The sequence below is a fragment of the Mixophyes fleayi genome, chromosome 5 (assembly GCF_038048845.1).
Source record: "Mixophyes fleayi isolate aMixFle1 chromosome 5, aMixFle1.hap1, whole genome shotgun sequence".
NCBI classification, from domain to species: domain Eukaryota; kingdom Metazoa; phylum Chordata; class Amphibia; order Anura; family Limnodynastidae; genus Mixophyes; species Mixophyes fleayi.
In genome coordinates this window covers 138,608,204-138,630,650 of record NC_134406.1, presented here as the reverse complement: position 1 = coordinate 138,630,650, position 22,447 = coordinate 138,608,204, and the positions used below count along the sequence as shown (strand labels likewise).

Sequence of the window (22,447 nt, the reverse complement as noted above, 5' to 3'; positions counted from 1 at the left end):
AAAACGTCCAAAGTATCGCTTTTCAGAAAAAATATTTAGAAATGGTTTACTGCACCATAATGCATGTATCTCTCCAATTCGTCATGCAGAAGTAATTGTCAGTAAAAACAAAACTTTCAGTGCAGCCATTTTAGATGAATCTCTTGTAGAGGTTCACATGGGTCAGTCAATAAAGAGTCCGGCACAAGATTAAGATCCCATGGTGTTACAGATGGTTTAATGTATGGGCAAATCTTTTTTACTGTCTTCAAAAAAAAAACAACACAAAAAAACATTTTAGTAGTTTTTTCAGATTTGTGTCCCCAGAAGTATGAATAATTTTGAAAGTTGAGTTTTCAGAGAAAGGCCCTTATTCAAGCCCTCCTGTAAAAATTTTATATTTATGGAATATTTGGCACCATATGTTTAAATGAGCCTTGCTTTCACCAATAAATTATTTCCAAACTTTATAGTAGATAGAAGAAGGTTGCTTCCTCGCTTGTAACAGACCTTCAATTACTTAATTTGAGACTCTTTTGTTTTTTTTTATTTAACAGTGTCTGTTCACTTTCCAGCCCATCAAGGAGAGTGTACTCAAGTTTGGGTGTAACACTGATCCTTGGTACATTAGATCTAGGCATAATGGTAGAGACCATGATGGTTTTAGAAGCAATCCCCAAGTTATAGCAAACCATTGTTGCTGTGGCCAGAATGGGAGAATCGCTACCACTTCTACGTGTTCCTTCTTTATTTTACTCAGAGCTCTTGAATTGATAGGAAATGGATGGAATATGTATAGAAGACAAACTTTACATGGTCTTGTCAAAGCATCTACTCCTTCTGTGTGGATTTTTGTGTCATGAGAAAAACCAACTTAATTTGACATTCTGTGTTGTTGTCATTAGATCTATTTGTGGCAGGCAAAACTGCTGTAACAGTAGCAAGAATATCCCATTCTTCTGGATGCACTTGATGTCGCTGAGATAATCTGCAGGCATATTGTCCTTGCCCCCTACATGAAGAGCTGATGGAAAACAAAGGCTGCTTTCTGTCTAATTCATTATTGGTATCAAATCCCTCATACGTGGTATGTCCTTCTTTTATTTAGGAATGCCAAAATTGTTTGGTTGTCTGAGAACACTGAGCCATCAGTGTTGCAGGAAAGCCTGAAAATATAGAATTTCTTTCCATTTCTAAAAGGTTTATATGAAGTTCCTTTATGTCTACGTCCTTGGTTCCCTATACCAACTATGAGTTCACATGCGTCCCTCAGTCTTAGATTTGTGCTTTTGCTAATACCAATCACTCTAGTTCTGAAAGAGAAGTTCTCTGAATTCTTCTTATAGGTTCTTTCTACCAATTGAGAGATTTTCTGACTTCTATGGTTAGTTTTAACATCTTGCCCATGATAGGACTCCCATTGTAGATGTTAACATCCCTAAGAGACTAAGGCACTCTCTTATTGATGGATGTTGATGTCAGGCACCGTCCCCGCACTTCCCCTCCGTGCTGGCGACAGACACCTGGCTTTTCTCGCTGCTGGCTTAGCAATGGGCTGCTCTTCTGTGTCGTTGCCCCGCATGCATGTGCGGTAACGTCCGCGTGCCGTTGCTAGGCAACAGGATGCTCTCCCTCATTCTGCCGGCATTCAGCTGCACTAGATCACTAATCTGTTTTCACCTATCAGGCACCACTTCACTCTATTTAAGGATCCTCCTTACTGCAGACCAGTACCAGAGTACTGGCTCACACTAGCTCCAGCACGTCCTATGATTCTCCTGTTCTCCAGTGTTTGCTGACTTTGGCTTGCTAATTGGCTTATTCTCCTGGATTCCGATTTGGTACTGCACAGTCTGTTTGGTTTGACCTTCTGCTTGTTTCTGACGCCTCTTCTGATTATCCCTGTTTACTGCGTTACTGTCTGGCTTGACTCAGATCGTTCGACCATTCCTGTTCATCACGCTACCATACTGGTTATTAACTTGGAGGACCCCGACCTGCGCACCTCCCACAGCCAAGTCCATACCTCCTTGCTTGGGTCCTTTGTGAATACTGGGGGTGCGTAAGACTTCGCGCCTCCTTGCTTAGCAGTGCCAAATATTAGACGGTGGTGCACCCTGCTGCAATATCGTGACAGAATACTTTGGGCATGAGTGGACAGGACGAACCCTCTGCCTGTGAACTTTTGTTACATCTGGCCCAAAGAGTGGATCAGCAAAAGTCTAATCAGGCTCAGCTTCTTCAATGTTTTCAGGGAGTTGTGTCTCGCATAGAGTCTCTGCAGAACGCCTTACCAGTCCCTCCAGCAGCCCCCATCGTGACTGTTACTACTTCTGCATCCACTGCTTCTACTAGTACCACTAGCACCAGGAGTTCAAGCATCCCTTCACCCAAGAAGTGCTGTGGTTTGCTTAACCATTGTGCCATCCAGTTTGAATTGGCACCAGAGAATTTTTCCTCTGAGAAAACGAAGGTGGCATACATCATTTCTCTTCTTTCAGGACAAGCACTTGCCTGGGCATCACCTTTGTAGAAACAGAACGACTCCACCCTTCAAAATCTTTCTGTTTTCATTGAAAATTTTCGCAAGGTCTTTGATGAACCTGGTCGGGTATCCTCTGCTGCTAAGAGTTTCCTTAATCTTAATCTTCATCAATGCTCCCTCTCGGCTGCACAATATGCTGTTCAATTCTGGACTCGTTTCCGAACTCTGCTGGAACAATGACGCTCTAGTCGCTAGCTTTTGGCAAGGTTTCAATGACCACATTAAGGATGGCTAGGCTTCCCTGGATCTGCCTTCTAATCTGGATGAGGTAATATCTTTAAGCATCAAGGTGCATATACGCCACAGGGAAAGCACCCAGGAACGTGACCGTACTCACCATTCCTTTCCTCGTTCAGCACCTCATTTTGAGCTTCCAGTAGCTACCTCCAAGGAGCCGATGCTGATTGGCCACTCATGTCTGTCTCCAGGGGAATGCGATAGGTGTATGAAAAAAGGTCTGTCTCTTTACTGTGGGGACGCTGGTCATCTTTTCTGCTCTTGCCCCAAGTTGTCGGGAAACGTCTCCTCCTAGGTGATTTCAGGGGGGTCAACCTAGGATCCCAGTCTTCAACTCCCTGTACTTCAAACGAGTTTCTCATAACTTTCTCATAACGTTACAGCCTCCTGTTGGTCCTCAGTCATTAATAAAATTCGTGGATTTGGGATCTGCAGGGAACTTCATATCTGCTAAATTGGTAGCCGATCACCATATTCCTACCCTTTTATTACCACAGCCTCTGGCATTAACGGTGGTGGATGGTAATCGAGAGTCCCATGGCTCTATCACTCAGGTTACACGTTCCCTTCAGATGTCTGTTGGAGCCCTCAATTTTGAACAGATAAGTTTTCGGGTTCTTCTGCAATCTGTCAACCCGATCATTTTGGGTCTACCCTGGTCAAGTCTCCAATCTCCGCAATTTTATTTGCTTCGCACTCAAGTAGTCTCTTGTCAGAAACACTGCCTGCAAATCGTCATACCACCCAGGTCTTTTATTCCTTGATATGCAGTATCTTCTCACATTGTTCTCCCGGATTCCTATCTTGATTGTTTGGATGTCTTCAGCAAAGCTGCTTCCGAGTTACTACCTCCACATCGGCCCTGGGATTGTCCTATCGACCTCATCCCAGGGAAGAGTATTCCCAGAGGCAAGGTGTATATCCGCTATCCCTACCAATGTCCGAATATATTTCAGTAAACCTCAAATGAGGATTAATCCGGAAATCATCTCTCCCGCTGGTGCGGGATTTTTCTTCGGTAAAAAAAAAAAAAAAAAAAAAAAAAAGGATGGTACCCTTAAGGCCATGCATCGACTATAGCAAGCTAAACGCCATTACGGTAAAGAACAGTTATCCACTTCCTCTCATATCTGAACTTTTTGATCAAATCCGTGGGGCACAAATATTCACGAAGCTGAACCTCGGAGGTGCCTATAATTTAAATTAGAATCCGGCAAGAAGACAAGTGGAAGGCAGCATTTAACACCAGAGACGGCCACTATGAGTATCTCGTGATGCCATTAGATGCCAAAGGAATTTAACAAGATTTTTAGGGACCTCCTATACAAGTCTGTAGTTTTCTATTTCGATGACATCTTAATGTTTTCCAAAGACCTCCGTTCTCACTGTGTGCATGTTAAGGAACTGCTTTCCCATTTGAGGAAAAAGCGGCTGTATTGCAAACTGGAAAAATGCTTTTTTGAGCACTCTCAGTAACCTTCCCTTTGATATCTTGTCTCTGGCACTAGTCTACAAATGGATCCCAGCAAAGTGAAAGCTATTCTTAACTGGCTGCAACCTGTCGAATTAAAGGCCACCCAACGCTTCATTGGATTCACTAATTACTACAGACAGTTTATTAAAGGTTTCTTCACCCTTATCTCTCTTATCACTGCGCTCACTCGCAAGGGAACTCAGACCAAGCCCTGGCCTAATAAAGCACTCCTTGCATTCAAAGCCTTGAAGGAAGCCTTTTAATCTGCACCAGTCCAGAGACAGCCGGATGTACATAAAACCTTCTTTTTAGGGGAAGATGCCTCATTAGCAGGAGCAGGGGCAGTTCTTTCTCAAAAGAGTCCTTCCGGTACACTCAGGCACTGTGGTTTCTTCTCCAAAAAAAATTCTCCTAATGAAGCTAACAAGCTAACTACTCTATAGGAGACAAAGAGCTCTTGGCTATTAAGGTTGCCCTAGAAGAGTGGCACGATTTGTTGGAGGGTGCCCGGTTCCCGGTTACAGTATCCACAGACCATAAGAACCTTATCTATTTCCAATCTGCTCAATGCTTAAATGCCCGGCAGGCACATTGGTCATTTTTTAGCAGATTTCAACTTAACTTTCCGGTCTGGTACCAAAAATTTCAGGGCTGATGTCCTCTCCAGATCTTTTGATACCTCGATTCCTGTTCTGCTTTGCCGCCCAAACCAATTATTAGCCCTGTCAAGGTCCTGGCTCTAACCAGATCCTCCACTAGGACTTCTTCTCCTGGCCGATCGTTTGTAGAGACCCATCTACGCAACAAAGCTCTAAAGTGGACTCATAGCTCTAAAATCTCAAGAAAACAATTGCTCTTCTTTCTCAACTTCATTGGTGGCCTTCGTTGGTCTACGATACCCAGAAATACATTCAGGCCTGCAAGATCTATGCCCGACATAAGACCATCAGACGCCCTAGTGCAGGTCTTACCACTCCTATTCCGGAGTCTCCATGGTCCAGCATTAGTATGGACTTTATTACTGATCTTCCTAATAGTAATGGATACAGTTGCATTTTGGTGGCAGTTGATGGTTTCTCGAAATTCGCTCATTTTGTTGCTCTCAGGAACCTACCCTCTGCGTCTGAGCTGGCATCCTTATTCATCTTAAAAATCTTTCGACTCCATGGATGCCCCCGAGAAATATTCGATCGCGGAGTTCAGTTTGTCTACAGTTTCCGAAGGGCTTTCTGCAAACATTTTGGAATCGATTTAAAGTTTTCTTCTGGATACCACCCACAAACCAACAGCCAGATTGAGCGGGTCAACCAGGATTTGGAGTCTTATCTTCGATGTTTTTGATCGGAGAAACAATGATCCTGGAGTGACTTTCTCCCTTGGACAGAGTTTTTCACAACAATCAACACAAATCATCTGGTACCTTGCATTTCTTTACTGTCTTAGGAAGACATCTCATATTACCCACATTCTCAGATCTACCTGACTCCTCGGTTCTGGCAGCTCAGAATATGGCCCACAATTTCTCCCAGATTTGGTCTAAAGTACATTCCAAGCTTCAGCAAACTTCTAACTGCTATAAACATTTTGCAGACCGCCATCAGAGAAATATCCCTGTACTCCATGTAGGAGATGAGATCTGGCTGTCTACAAAAAACCTTCAGCTCAAGATGCCGTCCATGAAATTTGCACCTCGTTACATCGGACCCTTTACACCTGATTAATGCCGTCGCTTATAAACTTCGAATACCGTCCTCTCTCCTGGTGCATAACTTGCTCCATATTTCCTTGCTGGAACCACTCATCCTCGATGAATTCTCCAAAACATCTCCTTCTCCTCCTTCTATCAAGACTGCTCTAGGCGAAGAATTTGAGATGGAATGCATTCTGGAAGCACGCACTCTTCGAGGCAAATCACAATTCTTGGTCCACTGGAAGAGTTATGGACCTGAAGAGAGATCTTCGGTCAACAAGGAAGATCTTCACGTTCCCTGCTTTTGGCCAGATTCCTGAAAGATCAAACTGCTGGTTCTGTGAAGAGGGAGGGGGGTACTGTCAGGCGCTGTCGTCGCACTTCCCCTTGGTGCTGGGGACGGAGGCCTGCCTTTTGTTGCAAGCTGGCCATTTTCCACAAAGCAAGCTTGCAACTAAAACCTTCTTTAAGAAAGCTGATTGCAACTTATTTATACCACTAACTAGCAGCCATCATAAAAACTGGCTCAATAACATACCAAAGGGCCGGTTTATACGACTCACATGCAACTGCTCAGACCTGACACATTATGATGAACAAGCAAATATCCTTAAAGACAGGATTTTCGAAAAACATCATAAAGAAGAGGAGATTGAGGGTGCCTACTCCCAACTTATGTAAACCAATAGGAAAACTCTTCTCAAAAAGAAGGAAAAATGCCAAGATACAAACCCTGATGAGAACAAGATAGCCCTTCTCTTCATCACTAAATACAATAGGGACCACGAGGAGAAGGAACATATCATAAAACATTGTCATATCCTATTAGGTGATAGGGAACTTAAGAAAAGACTCCCCCGAAGGCCATCCTTTATTTATAAAAAAAAAGCTGACAACTTGAAAAACAACTTAGCACAAAGCACCATTCCGCCAGTTAAAACAACTAGCAAAGAACGTAACTAAACAAAAAGGCAACATTTTTGTTCCATTGAAACAAATGGTCAGCGTGCAAAATTTTATGTCTAACACTACAGGGGAAAGTTTCAAGATCTAGGACAGACTCACTTGTGATACAACATGTGGAGTATACCTTTCACAATGCCTCTGCTGTTACCAGTATGTAGGAAGAACTATCAGAAAACTATCTACTAGTGTTGCCAAACACAAAAGAAATATTAAGAACCAACTCAGAACACACCGTGTCCCTGACCACTTTCTTGATCATGAAAATGACCCTTCCAAACTCCTGTTTGTAAGCATCTGCAAGGTTAAGAAACCTTGGCGGGGAAGGGACTATGTATAGATTATATCACAAGCTGAGACCAGCTGGATTTAGAACCTTAAGACATTGTGTCGAACTCTATATTTAGTCCATTTGGTGACAAACACTTTACTGTGACCAAACCACCAGCTTGTTACTCTACCACCATCACTTATGAATATAATATTACAGATTGATTTATATTTTTCTGGGTTATATGCTAGTGTGGATTTAAATACCCTGCCATTCCACCATATGAACCCTCTGACATTGTTCAATGTTTCTACCACATAAGAACACCTTTAACAAACTAGCTCTCGCAGCAGACAATTAGGAATATTTTTTAAGGTACCCTCATGTGCAAACATAGACAATTCCTTTGGATTGTCAATTTTTACATATAATTAATTACTTATCAATTACAGTTTAAGCACAACAACGAAAGCAAGATGTATGTTATGTACCTAGTTTGATTGTGTCACATACTCTAATCACCCACTACATGCTGAATGACAAGTCATGAAATACCATAGGAATCGTTTGATCTGTCACCCCTGACTGTGTATAATATGGTCACTCTACACCTCTGCATTACATTTGCTAATTGCAATTTGCATGGCAGGAACTACCATAAGATTCCTTGAAATTGCCACCACTGACTATGTATAACATGGACAATTGCATGCTCTTTTACCTTCACCTTTACATTGTGGCTTTATGGGAGAACTAAGGCCCGCCCCCAACCTGACCCCACTGCAATGTCAATCACCTAAGTGGACCAATCCTCACTCTTATATGCTAATAAGGTTTACCCTTATATTGGAAGAACTACACTCCAAAATCAATTCTTATCCAGCAATCCCTGACGAAGTCTGCAAGGGCAAAACGCATAGAAACCATATCTAGCTCATTAACATCATTTACCACTTTTACTGAACTAAGACGGAGGACAGGAGCCTTTCAGCGCATGCAAAAAGGACCAGGAGGAGAATAGAGGCGCGCAGCCGCAAAACATCTGCGGTGGAAAGGAGGAGCGGCAAGACAGACCGGACACTCTGGGGAATCATCCAGCTAGAAGGGCGAGTCACAACAGCTACCCCCATCCTGCTACCTACCAGATATTATTGCAACTATCTATAAGTGAAGTTTCCATCTCTCATCTACATTTTGTGTCACTTTAACATTGGCTTTCTAGACTGTGGACATTTCTCTGCTATCCAACTCTTCGATCACCAAGTTACCTAGCAGGATTGAATCATTAAGACCTTATCATTGCATGTCCTGAAAAGGACATTTCACACTTTGGAACATTTATTGCATGTCCCGGAAAGGACACACATTTCAGAATGCTTCAGTTTTGCTGTTAATTGGGGCCTATTCAGCTCAGCATGTGGACTGAGCTACACTGCTGGACTTATTCTTTATATTATATTGCATTGGGACCCATTGCAGCTAAATATTTAAAGTAAAGTACAACATTTGATCATTTATACTTGTTTCAAGCAACTGAGACCATTAATGCCAGTATCTTGTATGTATCATTTTAAATGTATCCAATGCACTTGGATTTTGCTATTTGTTGGTCTAATACACAAATTTATTATTAATTCTGGTTGTGCATCTTGTTCACTTGAAACTACACCTTACAACACTGCACATTAGTTTAAATTACTGAGATTCTTCTGAAATAACTACATTGCGTCCGGGATTATTTATACTGTACACTTATCAACTTGGGGTTTGGGACCACTCCCCTTTCTTCTTCCCTATAGCAGCCGGTGGTAATCATAAAAACGATTACCACTATGACGACATGGACAAGCCCTACAAGAAAAATACGAAATGCTGTAAAACCAACAGACTTACCTTTAAGACGACGCTGGAGATCTCCGATGAAAGCACCATGCTGACAGCAAGTGATTCCGATTGAAGAAGTGTTCGGCACTGCAAGCTGACGTCAACACTAGGGGTGTGCACCGGCCACTTTTGGTGTTTTGGGTTTTGGGTTCTGATTAGCTTGAGGTTTTGGGTTCTGATTTGTTTTGTCAAAACACCCCACGAAAGGTTTTGGTTCTGATTATGGGTTCTGATTTTTTTTCAAAAAAAGCATAAAAAGCCCTTTAAATGGCACCAAAAAAAGATAAAATACTTGGGTATTCATATAACTAAACAATATAATCAGCTTTTCTAAGCTAATTACCCAAAACTGTTATCCCAAATCAAATCTAACTTAGAAACCTGGAGTAAGAATCTCATTTCCTGGATTGGACGTATCAATTCAGTCAAAATGAACATTTTACCCAGGTTACTATATCTTTTTCAAGCCCTTCCAATACGCATCCCCCCATATGTATTCAAATTCTTACAACACTACACTTCACAATTTATTTGGGGTAGGAAACGCCCAAAAGTCCAGCTTCTTGTTCTACAAAGATCGACACGGGATGGTGGCTTGGGGGTCCCCAACTTTAGAAACTATTTTCTGGCAGCGCAACTCGCCCAATGTATTTTGTGGAATTCCTCAGGCTCCTCCAGAGTCTGGGTCTCGATTGAAACTGAGAGCCTGGGTATTTCCTACGCCTCCTCTCTCCTGTGGCTCCCTCGCACTAAACGTCCTCGGTCCGTTATTTATCACCCAATTGTATCGCATTCGCTTTCAATCTGGGATCGAGCAAACACAAAGTTTAATCTCGCCCTGGCTCCTAGTCCAATCATCCCTCTCTTTGACAATCCAGATTTTCCACCAGGTCGTATAGCTTCATCCTTTGAATTTTGGAAAAGGAATGATGTTTATTATCTTAATGATATCACTAAAGACGCTTTTTTTCCCTCATTCGCAGACATAAAAACCAAATTTAATATTCCCAACACCTTCTTTTTTCAATACCTACAACTAAGACATTTTCACTCCACCACTAAATTAACTTTAAGAATCAGGCCGTTGACCTCATTCGAGTCACTTTTTCTCCGGCGATCCTCTACAAATGGCCTTATATCTCAGCTATATTGGGGGCTGAGAGTTCCTGACTCAGACATCCAAGATTCCCATGAGCGAGCCTGGGAGGAGGATTTGGGAGGCCCCTTGGATAGAGAGGACTGGGATGAAATAAAGTCTAACACGGCCTCTAGCTCAATCTGTGTGAAGCTGAAAGAAAACGCCTATAAGCTTCTTTATCGATGGTACCTGGTCCCAACCAAATTACAAAAAATCTTTCCGGACACATCCAGCTCATGTTGGAGAGGCTGTTCGTCAGAAGGGTCCTTCCTCCATATCTGGTGGCAGTGCCCCAAGCTTGCCCCATTCTGGCTAGAGCTAAGGGACTTCGCGTCTCAGATTCTACAGATTGACATCCCATTCTCACCCAGATTTTTCCTTCTCCCACTTGGAATTCCTTCCGCTACTACACATCAAACAAAAATGTTCCGCCATATAGTTTCTGCAGCACTGTGTCAAATTGCCACTAATTGGAAACAGTCCACCATGCCTACTCTGCAGGCAATTATCAATAGAGTCTGGCACTCATACAAAATGGAGTTTATGACATGCATACTGCGTAATACTTCTAAATCATTTTACAAAATTTGGGCACCGTGGATGTAATTTTTTCAAGTTCAAACTCCTTTTGCCATATGACTCCCCTACAACACTCCACTTGATATCCTTCCTCGACCCTTTACCGCCTTCCCTCCCTTGCCTTCCCCTTCTTCCTTTTTTTTCTCCTTTGCCCTGCTTTTTCTTCTATTGGCGGTTTAGCCACACCGCCCCCCTAGTCTATTTGGTTTTTCTCACTCTGACCAACTTCTCTTTTCTCTGTTTCCTCTCTCTTCTCTCCCTACAATTAAAATTTGGTCAATATCATGTTTTTGTTCTGTTTGATATACACTGAATGTATAGGTCCTTGAACTTGTTTTGATTGTTATGGATACTATCTTGGACTGATGTTTACTATTGATCTCTCAAAAATAAAACTTTTTATTAAAAAAAAAAAAAAAAAAAAGCATAAAAAGTGCTAAAATCCATATTTTTTTTTTTTTTTCACTCCTACACTATTATTAACCTCAATAACATTAATTTCCACTAATTTCCAGTCTATTCTGAACACCTCACAATATTGTTTTTAGTCCAAAAGGTTGCACCGAGGTAGCTGGATGTCTAAGCTAAGCGACACAAGTGGGCGGCACCAACACGTGGCCCATCTAGGAGTGACACTGCAGTGGCAGACAGGATGGCAGTTTGCAAAAGTTTGCTAGAGGTGCAAGATGGAATTGTCCTTGGGCCCTCCCACCCACCCTGATGTTGTTGAAATAGGACATTCGCACTTTAACAAACCAATCAGGAACAGTGAACGTAGTTTAATCTCTGGTACTAATATTTCTGGACTGCAGGAACAGTGAACATAGTTTAATCTCTGGTACTAATATTTCTGGACTGCAGGACTATCTCTGATCGAGATCGTGAAGGAAATTGACAAGGAGGGTGTTGCTGGTGTGGATACAACAGGACCAAGGAATTTAGGTGTCCCTGGACTGCTGACGGTCCTAGCTACAGGTCCTGAACTAAACACTGAATTATGAAGGTTCTTCAGGTGACGTATAAGTGAGGATGTCCCTAGGTGGCCAAGATCCTTACCCCTGCTTATTTGAGCTTTACATAAGGTACATATGGCCATACATTTGTTGTCCGGATTGGGATAGAACTCCAGACCGAAGAGGTGCATTTTTTGGTCTTCTGCCCAGGCATGACATGGGCTTTTTCATCCCATGGACAACAACTGTTTCCCCCCCTGGTGTCTCATTTAAGATAACCACATCAGCATCCTCCTCATCAAGTTCCTCCTCAGTGCCAGCTACATCAATATCCTCCTCCCGGTGTACAACATTGACACCTTCATTAGCCAAATCTGTAACTGGACTGTGGGTGATCCTTCCAGCATATGCAGAGGGCATGCTGCAAATGGTGGAAGGAGCCACCTCTTCCCGTACAGTGATGGGAAGGTCAGGCTTCGCAACCACCAACACCCTTGGACTTGCCTTGGGGATTTGTGATGTCATCTGTTTAGAAGGCAGAGTTGTTTGCTGTGTTGTTGACAGCTTAACTCTCTTAATTTTTTTTGGAGGGGGGAGGAGGAGGAGGGCTTAGATCCTTGGGTGAAGCTGAACCACTAGTCCTGAACACGGGCCAGGGACTAAGCTGTTCCTTGCCACTCCGTGTCGTAAATGGCATATTGGCAAGTTTACGTTTCTCCTCAGATGTTTTTAATTTCCTTTTTTTGCTAATTTTAGTGAACTTTGGGTTTTTGGATTTTACATGCCCTCTACTAGGAGATTGGGCATCGGCCTTGGCAGACGACATGTATGGCATTTCATTGTCTATGTCATGACTAGTGGCAGCAGCTTCAGCATTAGGAGGAAGTGGGTCTTGATCTTTCCCTAATTTATCCTCCAAATTTTTGTACTCCATTATAGTTAAATCTCTGGTACTAATATTTCTGGACTGCAAGAACAGTGAACATATTTTAATATTGCAGTACTAATATTTCTGGACTGCAAGAACAGTGAGCGTAGGTAAATATTGCAGTACTAATATTCTGGACTGCAAGAATATATTGCACTAGAATTTTTTTTATACTTTTTAAATAATTTTTTTTAAAAAGATTTTTGTATAATTTTTTTTTTTTTAATTATTTTTGTATAATTTTTTTGTTATTTTTTTTACATTTTTTTATGATTTTTTTAAAAATTTTAAAATAACTATGGACTTAGCAGAACAAAGCACAGGACACAGCACCACTGGACTCAGCAGGACAAAGCACAGGACAAAAGCACCACTGGACTGATCAGCAGGACAGAGCACCACTACAAACTCCAACCTCCCTCTTCTCTGATCTGAGCCCGAATGAAGATGGCGGGCGCAAGCGGCGAATTTATGCAATCCGAGTCTCGCGAGATCAGACGTGAGACTTGGACGTCAGAGCCTCTGTTTCGTTTTTTTTTGCCGCCGGAAATACCCGAACAGTGCTTGGATCCCGTCGGATCCGCAGTGTTCGGTTGGGCTCGGATTAGCGCAATCCAAGCCCGCTCACGCCTAGTCAATACGACGTCTGTTACTAGAAATTTAAAGCGGCAATGTCGGGACCCCTAAGGTTAAGTGTTTAAACACTTAACCTGACATTATCGCTATCAATTAGAGCCTGTTTAAGTATTGTAGAGGACCAGAGACCTGTATCTTTTGAAGACATTTGCTTTTGGAGTCTGTTTAAACTTTAATTTGTACCCTGTGGCTACATTTTCTCTCATCCACTGATCCTGCGTTGTTATGATCCAAGACTATAAAAAAATAAATAAAAAAAAATAAAACTATATCTTAAGCAGATAGTTTTGTCTAAACCTTCTTCCCTTGCCTCTAGAGCCTTGAAGGGACCATCTGGGTCTCCCAAGACCATATCCAAAGCCATCACAGTAGAAGCCATGGTCTTTTCCAGTAGTCACCATGTCTAGAGAAGCTTCTCAAAGAAAACCCAATTCATTTTTTCATTGTTTCCATACTCTTCAGTAAAAATGCTCTACCTTTTTTTTCCCCTGTGTATCCTTACATAACTCTTCCATCCAGATTCTCAGGGCTCTGGGCACAGAGCTTGCTGCTACCCTTGATTTGACCACTGTACCAGCAGAAATATGTAATCTTTTCAAACGTATTTACAATTTCCTATCCATGGATTTCTTAAGAGGTCCTCCATCTTCTAACGGAATGGTTGTCTTGACTTATAAACTTGCCACCATTTCATGAACTTTAGCCATAACATCCCTTTTTTCAGCTTCACTATCTGAAAATGGGTACATCTTATCTATTCTTTCCGGATGTTTTGCTAGCTTTCAGGCTGTTCTCATTCCTTACTGATAAGATCTTATAACTTTACGCACAAAATACACCCTATGCTTTCGATAATTTACTTTATTTTTAGTTTAAAGAGTCGTGTAGTGTTGTTGTGACTGGAATGTCCTGAATACTCATGGCCTTATTAATTTGTTTAAGTAAAACGTCTATTATGTCTAAGTTGAATGACCGGGGTTGTGCTTTAATTTTCCAGTCATCGCTATCTTCCTTCTCCTCCCTAAATCATCAATGTCTAATCACATATGAGTTTTACATTTCCTAACAGTTTGATGGACATAAAATTCATCTTTAACAACAAAATACTTCCTCATGTAATCCATTAATTCTTTGAAGTACCGTATTTCCCCATGTATAAGACGCACCTTTTTCTCAAAAATTTGGGGTCTAAAAACTGGGTGCATCTTATACATTTGCCTATTACCTCCCAGTCCAGAATGATCACCCAGGGATGCAGCATGACATTACTGAAAGAGACTCAGCCTCCCGCACTCTCTTCTCTTCTACTCCCTCGGAGCTGTAAATCACGTGAGCGAGAGTTCCGATGTGACTTGTCTCTTGTCAACAATGCTGTGCAGTAGCGCTGCCTTCCTGTCAGACGCTGGTATTAACAGTGATTAACAGTTTCACATGCACATTTGTAATCTCCTGTCAGACGTTGGTAATAGCTTGAGTTCAATATGTTTATGCAATACATTTTTCTTCAAATTTTGGGACCCAAATTTAAAATGCTTCTTAAACATGGGTGCGTCTTATACATGGGGAAATATGGTATATCTGATCTGAGTCTGTTGAAACTTGTGGTGTACATTCAATACACAAAGGTTCAGTATAATCACTAAGTAATTTCCTATCTCATGCTCCACAAGGTTCTGTTTTGCCAAGCAGACTCCATAAGGGTATTAAAAAACCCATAAAAAAATAGTAACTAAACTGCTTCACTAACAATCAAATCTTATCTTTGTCCTCTGCACGGTCTTCCTTTTCCATTTCGGCACCCTTTAAACTCCTAGGTATTTCAAAACTAAGCGCGGAGCTCCTTGAAGATGCACCAGTGTGTAAGAATAAGCTGGATGCCCCTGCTGCTCAGCACTCAATTGAGGCACAAAAGCGGTCTCAGATAGCAACCCCTTGCCTTGGGAACCAACCGCCTGAAGCGTGACCCCAGGGCCTTTGCTTACTCAGCTGCTCAAGACAGGAAAATAAACACTGAGGAAAAGGAGGCGTTACATTATACAGCTACAACATTAAAACGACCTGCCTAATATTGCGCAAGTCTAGTTCGTGCTGCAAAAACAACTGATTTATTGAGGCATGGACTCCACAAGACCTCTGAAGGTGTCCGGTGGTATATGGCAACAAGACGTTAGCAGCAGATCATTTAAGCTCTGTAAGTTGCGAGGTGGGCCCCCCGTGGTTCGGACTTGTTTTTCCGGCACACCCCACAGATGCTCAATCGGACTGAGATCTGTGGAATTTGGAGGCCAAGTCAACACCTTGAACTCTTTGCTATGTTCTTTAAACCATTCCTGAACAATTCTTGCAGTGTAAAAGGCAGAAAAAGTAAAGCGTTGAGAGTTACTGAGCCTACTCACAAATGGGACACGAACACAGATAATATCAATGTAAAATACAATAATGTATTACACAACCATAAAAAAATCATGCATATATACATTTTATTGTAGAAATTTACAACCTTTTTTGAGCTTCAATTTTCTTACTGACCCCAGACATTAGAATGTGTGATATGTAGCTGAATTTATTCTTCCTTCCACAAGATTATTTTTCCCTGTGCTACTAGCTGCCACACAATCCTAAAGCATCCACCTCAATGCTTAATGATTAACAAAGTATTCTTTTCTTCAAATGTTTAACCTGTTTTTCTCCAAATGTGTCTTGCTGGTTTGTGGCCACAAAAATGTATGCAATACATTAGTCTACAGTACTTTATTCCAAACAATTTCTGTCTCATCTGAGTACTGTTTTGCATATTTCAGACATTAGCTTGTATATTTAAGTTGTAGAAAAGATTTTCTTCTGACAACACTTCCATGCAGATCATATTTGTAATCAATAATGGAACATTACATTCCAGTGTCAACTAAACCTTTCTGAAGGTCATTTGCAATTATATATATCGGTTCTGCTTTGCATATCTAAATTTTTTTATGAGCAGTTCTATCCGAAATGCCTTGACTTCAACAGTTCCCCTTTTTTAATGACATTTCTGAAAATGAAAACTCCAATCTGGAAGCGTTTAGTTATCTTATTATAGCCTTCCTGGTTTTGTGACAGTCAATTATGTTGAACGTCAGTCAATTGCATAGAGGTCTCACAAGGGTGCCTTGTGGTAAGCAAGGCGATTGACTACTTGGTAATTATTTTGGCTTAGGGATGACTTCAAAAATTATGGAGACCCTAAGGGTGCGTCGAACTGAGAAGGTGTGGGATCCACTGGGCTTAGAGGAACCCATGGTAATTCAAACATTTGGACATTCCACGCTGAAACTTTTTTTTAAATCTGTTAAGTACAGCAAATACAATAGTAACTGTGCATTAAAATGTGCAGCAATGCATCATGTATTAATTTGTACCATGCAGAGGATGTGTTGACCTCTATTAGATTCAGAAAAACATGTACTATGACCAAGGGTGACCAAACTTGTATTGAATATATTGAAAATATATTTTTACACCTAATGAGAAACATAGTCAATCTATAAATAGGACAAGCCTGTGGAAAATTAGGCCTAAGAGGACAAATTTTTTTCTCAACTCCAATAAATCTGAAACTGTTAACTGCTAAATCTGTGATTAAATAAGAGTATACCACAACTTCAGCACTGGGGCACAAATATGTAATGTGAATATATAAAATCTTGAGAGAAACATGACAAATTATAACAGACAAAAAAGTGGTTTAAAATAATTGTAGATCTAAGTACCTGAATGTCTTTTATATTTTCTCTCCTTGCTTTCAAGATTTTTCTCACGTTCATATTTGGAAACATAATCCTATAACAAAAAGTATTAAAACAGAGTAAAAAAAAAGCCTAAAAGAACAGATTACTGCTCTATTTGATAATAAGGATAGATGCTTGCAAACAAATGGTTTGCAAGAGTGCCAGGAAGTGCTTGTATAAGTCAGAGTATGTCACCCTTGTCCAATATCAGGACAATAATTCAGGCTAAGTCAGATACACATAGACCATCCAGTAAAATTCAGCTTGCATCTGTATTTTCTCCAATTGTAGTTTAATACAAAATATGGTGCTAAATTCATTTTTTTATTTATATTTCCAGGTTTAACTCAAAATAATATTTATCAGATTTTCAAGAGAAAAATGTATACACAAGCAATCATTTCAAATTGCAGATAAACGCATCAGGTATCAAATGTAAATATACAACAAAGCAAAAAGACCAAAAACAAGGGTAGCCTACAGGGAAATAACTAAGAGGGGGGGAGGGGAGAGACATCACCTAGAGCAGCGCTAGAAAGGGAGTTAATGGAAAAGCCTGGTTTTGGTCGTTCAAAATGAGGGATCTGAAATCCTAAATGGGACTTAGGGGTTGAGGTAACAGCCAGATGAGTAGCAGAATAGTCAGACCAGGTAAACTACTTCATCAGAGGGGAAGATGCTGAAGTAGAATACTTGAAGCCAATAGTTTCCATCAAATAACTATGTTGAATCTTTGCTATAATTTTTGAGAGAGATGGGGGAGTCGAGTTCTTTCAGTGCCGAGTGATAGCCGCCCTAGTGGTGATTAAGATATGACCCGCGACATACCAATGGTGAGCCGGGAAATCAGGTGGATATAGTTGGAGAAGAACCAGAGTTGGTTGGACTAATCCTACAAATAACTTCATTAGTTATTGCACCACAAACACGTCGTCCCATAAAGGTTTAATATTTGGACAGGTCCAGAAAATGTGCATGAGAGCTGGTTTCCCCACACTCCCTCCAACAGAACTGGGATACCGTGGGCCAAATTTTATGCAATTTAACTGTGGTGTAATATAACCTATGAATCATTTTAACGTTCATCTCAGAGTAATTAATACATTTTGACATTGTTAATATATTCTTGAAAATATGTTCCCAATTTTCCTATGCTAGGGGGTGACCAAGGTCGGATTTCCATTGTATTTGGGCTTACTGTGCTCTAGTGCTGTCAAGACACACTAGTACCAGGCTGATATTCCCCCAGTATGGGAACGTGCATAGATCAGGAGCTTCACTAACGGCAGGGGGGCTGTAGCATGGGCAAACATGATCTGGAAGCGCTCCTGAAGAAAGGAGAGCGTTATCAAGACATCCCGCTCAAAAAGGTCCGAGACCATAGTGACTCCCCCGGAGATTCAAAGATCCAGGCACAGGTCCGGTATTAAAGATGCCACCGCATAAAGGAAGAGGTGGGAGGATGGAAGGGAAAAGTCCTGAACCACCCTTACCAACTAACTTATCCCAACCATCTAATGAGCCTTTGGCAAAATGGCTACTGTGGCCGCTCTAGACCTCCCACCCAACCAAAGCAGATCTTCTATCGGGAGTGGGGAAACTGCATGGGCTTCAATAGAAACCCATGGTTTGCGAGGATGAGGATCTGTCCAGCCCTTAAGCTGATCAAGCATCGCGGCTTCTTGGTATAGTACAGGTCAGGGGAATCAAGGCCGCCTCTTAACTTAGGGCGAAGCAGTCGTGACCAGGCCACCCTAGGATGCTTGCCTCTCCAAACAAATCGCAAGGCACTCACGTTAAACTTATTATTTGGTGAGGAACCAAAGTGTGTATGGATCTGAACATGTACAGGATTTTTTGTTAAAAGCATAATTTTGAGCGCAGCTATCCTACCGAGCCATGAGACCTAAAAATCTGCCCATGACATATTAAAGTGGTGTAGAAGTGGGGTGTAATTACATGCTATGAGATCCTTCGGACGAGCGGAGATATGGATTCCCAAGTATTTAGGTAACAAGGTGCACCAGTGAAATTTGTAACTGGCCTGGAGGGAGAGAAGCCTATCTTGCAAAAGTCCTACCCCCCATAGCGTCTGATTTGGTAGACTTGATTTTGTAATAGGAAGCCTCAGAGTATGCTCGGAGAACTTGGTCAGGCTTGGTCAGGAATGAAGAAGGACATTGTCCGTGGACGAGCAGATCTTATTATGATATCTCCAATTCTGTTGCCAGTGATAGTAAGCATTGCCCGGATCCGGTCCGCTAAGGGCTCCATTGCCAATGCGAAGATAAGCGGAGATAGTGGCCATAAGGGGCCAGCAGGAACCAGTTACTCAGAACTATAGCCGAGGGACAGCTATAGAGGGATTCGAATCACTTGAAGAAAGAAACCAAGAAACCCAAACCTGGCAAGGATGGCTGTCAGGTAATCCCAATGGATCCTGTTGAATGCCTTTTCAGCAAACGATAAGAACAGCAGAGGCTGAGCCTGAGTCGTATGAGATGACAATAGGTTAAGGACCCGGCGTGTGCTATCCGGGGCTGGTCTTCTCAACAAAAATCCAACCTGGACTTGGCTGATTAGGCTCGGCAGTATGGGATTTAGCCTATTGGCAATAAGTTTGGCAACTATTTTAAGATTTGTAATTAGAGTGCATTTGGCCTGCAGTTGTGACGATGGGCTGAGTCCTTAGCAGGCTTGGGGATGGTGACTATTCTAGACTCCACCATCTCTTTGGGCAAATAACTCCTCCGCAACCTTGTTAAACAGTTTTACGTACTGGGTTGAGCTCCGCCTAGAAGGCGAGATAGAAACTGTTTATGAGCTTGCCAGGTCCTGGTGCTTTTTCACTTATCTTTAAATCCCTTTTCCAAAGCCAAATGGGGATCACAAGATAATTGATTGAGGAGGCAGCAAGGACAAGAGCTTAGCCTCTGCCAGAGCCTCCTCTACCAGATTAACTCCTCTCCCACAGACCATGGACTTAACTAATAGGGATACTTAAAACTCTGAAGACTGATTATGGTAAAATGTCTATAGGAAAAACACAGTGAGTAAGCAACCCCCCCCCCCCCCCCCCAACACCACAAATAATGCAATCTCAAAAGTTGAAAATCATTCACCCAAATATGTAAGGTTCTGACCAAATTTTCACCTTACAAAATTGGATCAAGTGAAACACCATGCTTCCATGTTTTGAAAGGGCCAGGGTAGAATAAGTAAAGCTGGGACGGAGACAGACTCATACACAGCTGGGCAATCCCCAGACTCAGCAAGAGATAGACTGACTTCCAGAAAGTCAAACAGAACCAGAAAAGATTTATATTACAAAAAAAAAGTAATTTCCACATATACCAAATATCTTCGAGTGAAAAGGTGTTTGTGCCTGAATATGTTTTTTTTTTTCCCATTTGCAATTGGAATTGTGTAAAGCCTCTGTACCATAACCAGCAAGCGCAGTCCAATACCCTTTAAGCCTAAGGGAAAGAATTGAAAATAGTGATCCTACCTGTTTTAGCTATTTTTATATGGATCAATATTGCTTCCCACATCATATGTTTTACAAGCTCAAAGACTTATGTGCTTCTATAGCTTAACAAAAACACCAAAGGCTATTTCTCAATTGTACTTAAGCATTATATATCTGAAAAGGCACAATACATGGTGCTAATGGTGTATGCCCAAGTATACTTCACAAAAAGAGGACAGCCCCCTACATAAAGTGGGAAAAAAAACATACATGTCTTGATTTAGTATTCAGACAGAACACATCCACTGCTGCTTCTAAATCCTCTGCAAAATTCTGCGCCAGTGCAGCCTCTTCTGAGGATGCAATCACAAATGCTTCCTGGAGGTGGAGAAAGAAATTACAGCCTTCTTAGGTAGTAGTCTTAACAGAACTTACAAAATAATGTAGGTTTGCTGAAATATTGTAAGGGTTCATTGAATCTTCCTCTTTCCACAATATTTCAGTATAAAATTATTTAAAAATACAGTGCTCTAGTCAGAACACTGAATTAGATAATGTTCACACACTAAAAACAATAAACACTCCCCCCTAATATTACTACAGTATCAAACTTGCAGTAGATCACAATCAATTCAAAAAGCTAAATACATTTTTAAAATATAATAAAAAATAAATAAAAAAAAGTTTTGAAATGCCTTATGACTTACCATATATTTTAAGATGTTCTCTTTCTTGGCTTCATATGCAGAGAGCTGACATAAAAAATAAAGATTAAACATTAGCACAGCACTATAAGACAGGTGTATAAAAAAAAAAAAAAGGTTTTTGCTTGCTTCTTCTATTTAATAAAGCATTGAAGAAGTCAAACTAATATAGAATTCAGTCCAGTATTTATTTTAGCAAAGACCATTATATTAGCAACATCTACAGAAATTTTAAATAATCTTGCCAGACATGTATTTGATTCCTGCATGTTTTCAGCAATAAAAGTTTGGTTACGCAATATTCCTTCCCCAGTTCACTAATAATATTCCTCCAGTTTTTTTTATATTCCTCCAGTTTTTTCTAACTTTTGGTAAACAGAAACAGTACAAAAACCAAAAACAAACAAAAAACGCCCAATGCAATTCACAATGAAACCATAACACACCAAATTGCACTATTTGGCGCCACAGATTCCGTAGCAACAGATGCAGAAGAAGTCCTGAAGGCGAGCATAGGAGGAGGTAATGAGAGATGAATTGAGGTGGAGCGGAGTGGCCTGATATGTACTTCGAGACAAGGTCAGTGATATAAGGGGAAGAAGTGTTGGTAAGGGCTTTGTAAGTGAGGGTAAGGAGTTCGAACTGAAATCTGAATGGATAGGGAGCCAATAAAGGAATTTACGCAGAGGAGAAGCAGAAGAGGTGCGGTGGGAGAGGAAGATGAGCCTAGCCGCAGCATTCTGTATGGATTGAAGATCAGAAATGTGAGAGTGAGGAAGGCCAGTGAGAAGGAGGTGGAATAGTCAAGATGAGAAATGATGAGTGCAATGACTAAGATTTTGGTTGCTTCCTGAGAGAGGAAGGAATAGATTTTCATAATGTTACGGAGGCAGAAGTGGTAGGATTTGGTGAGGGACTGGATATGTGGGGTAAAGCTGAGGGCTGAGTCAAGGGTGACTCCAAGGCAATGGGCTTGGGGGACAGAAAAAAAGAGTGATGTTGTCAACCAAGAGGGAGATATTGGGAGGGATGGCAACATTGGCAGGAGGAAAGATGATGAGCTCGGATTTTGAGATGTTGAGTTTCAGGAAGCGCTCTGACATCCAGGTAGTTACAGCAGAGAGACAGCTAGATACCTGGGTTAGGATGATGGGAGAGAGGTCAGGGGATGAAACACAGACTTGCGTGTGTAATCATCATAGAGGTGGTATTGGAGGCCAAATGATTGAA

At 41.3% G+C, this 22,447-nt stretch overlaps 1 protein-coding gene and 1 long non-coding RNA gene across 4 annotated transcripts in view; one reads left to right on the top strand and one right to left on the bottom strand.

The window, feature by feature from the left end:
* The window catches only part of LOC142158671 (uncharacterized), a 117,466-nt gene that overhangs the window by 14,258 nt on the left and 80,761 nt on the right, over positions 1-22,447 (bottom strand). For all 3 annotated transcript variants that reach the window (XM_075212873.1, XM_075212875.1, XM_075212874.1), the window contains exons 11-13: positions 21,221-21,265; positions 20,784-20,891; positions 17,027-17,096 (exon numbers count right to left, since the gene is read on the bottom strand). In XM_075212873.1, coding sequence (XP_075068974.1) covers positions 17,027-17,096; positions 20,784-20,891; positions 21,221-21,265 — 223 coding nt within the window. The remainder of the gene's footprint in view (positions 1-17,026; positions 17,097-20,783; positions 20,892-21,220; positions 21,266-22,447) is intronic.
* The window catches only part of LOC142158672 (uncharacterized), a 163,882-nt gene that overhangs the window by 141,143 nt on the left and 292 nt on the right, over positions 1-22,447 (top strand). The window lies entirely within an intron of this gene.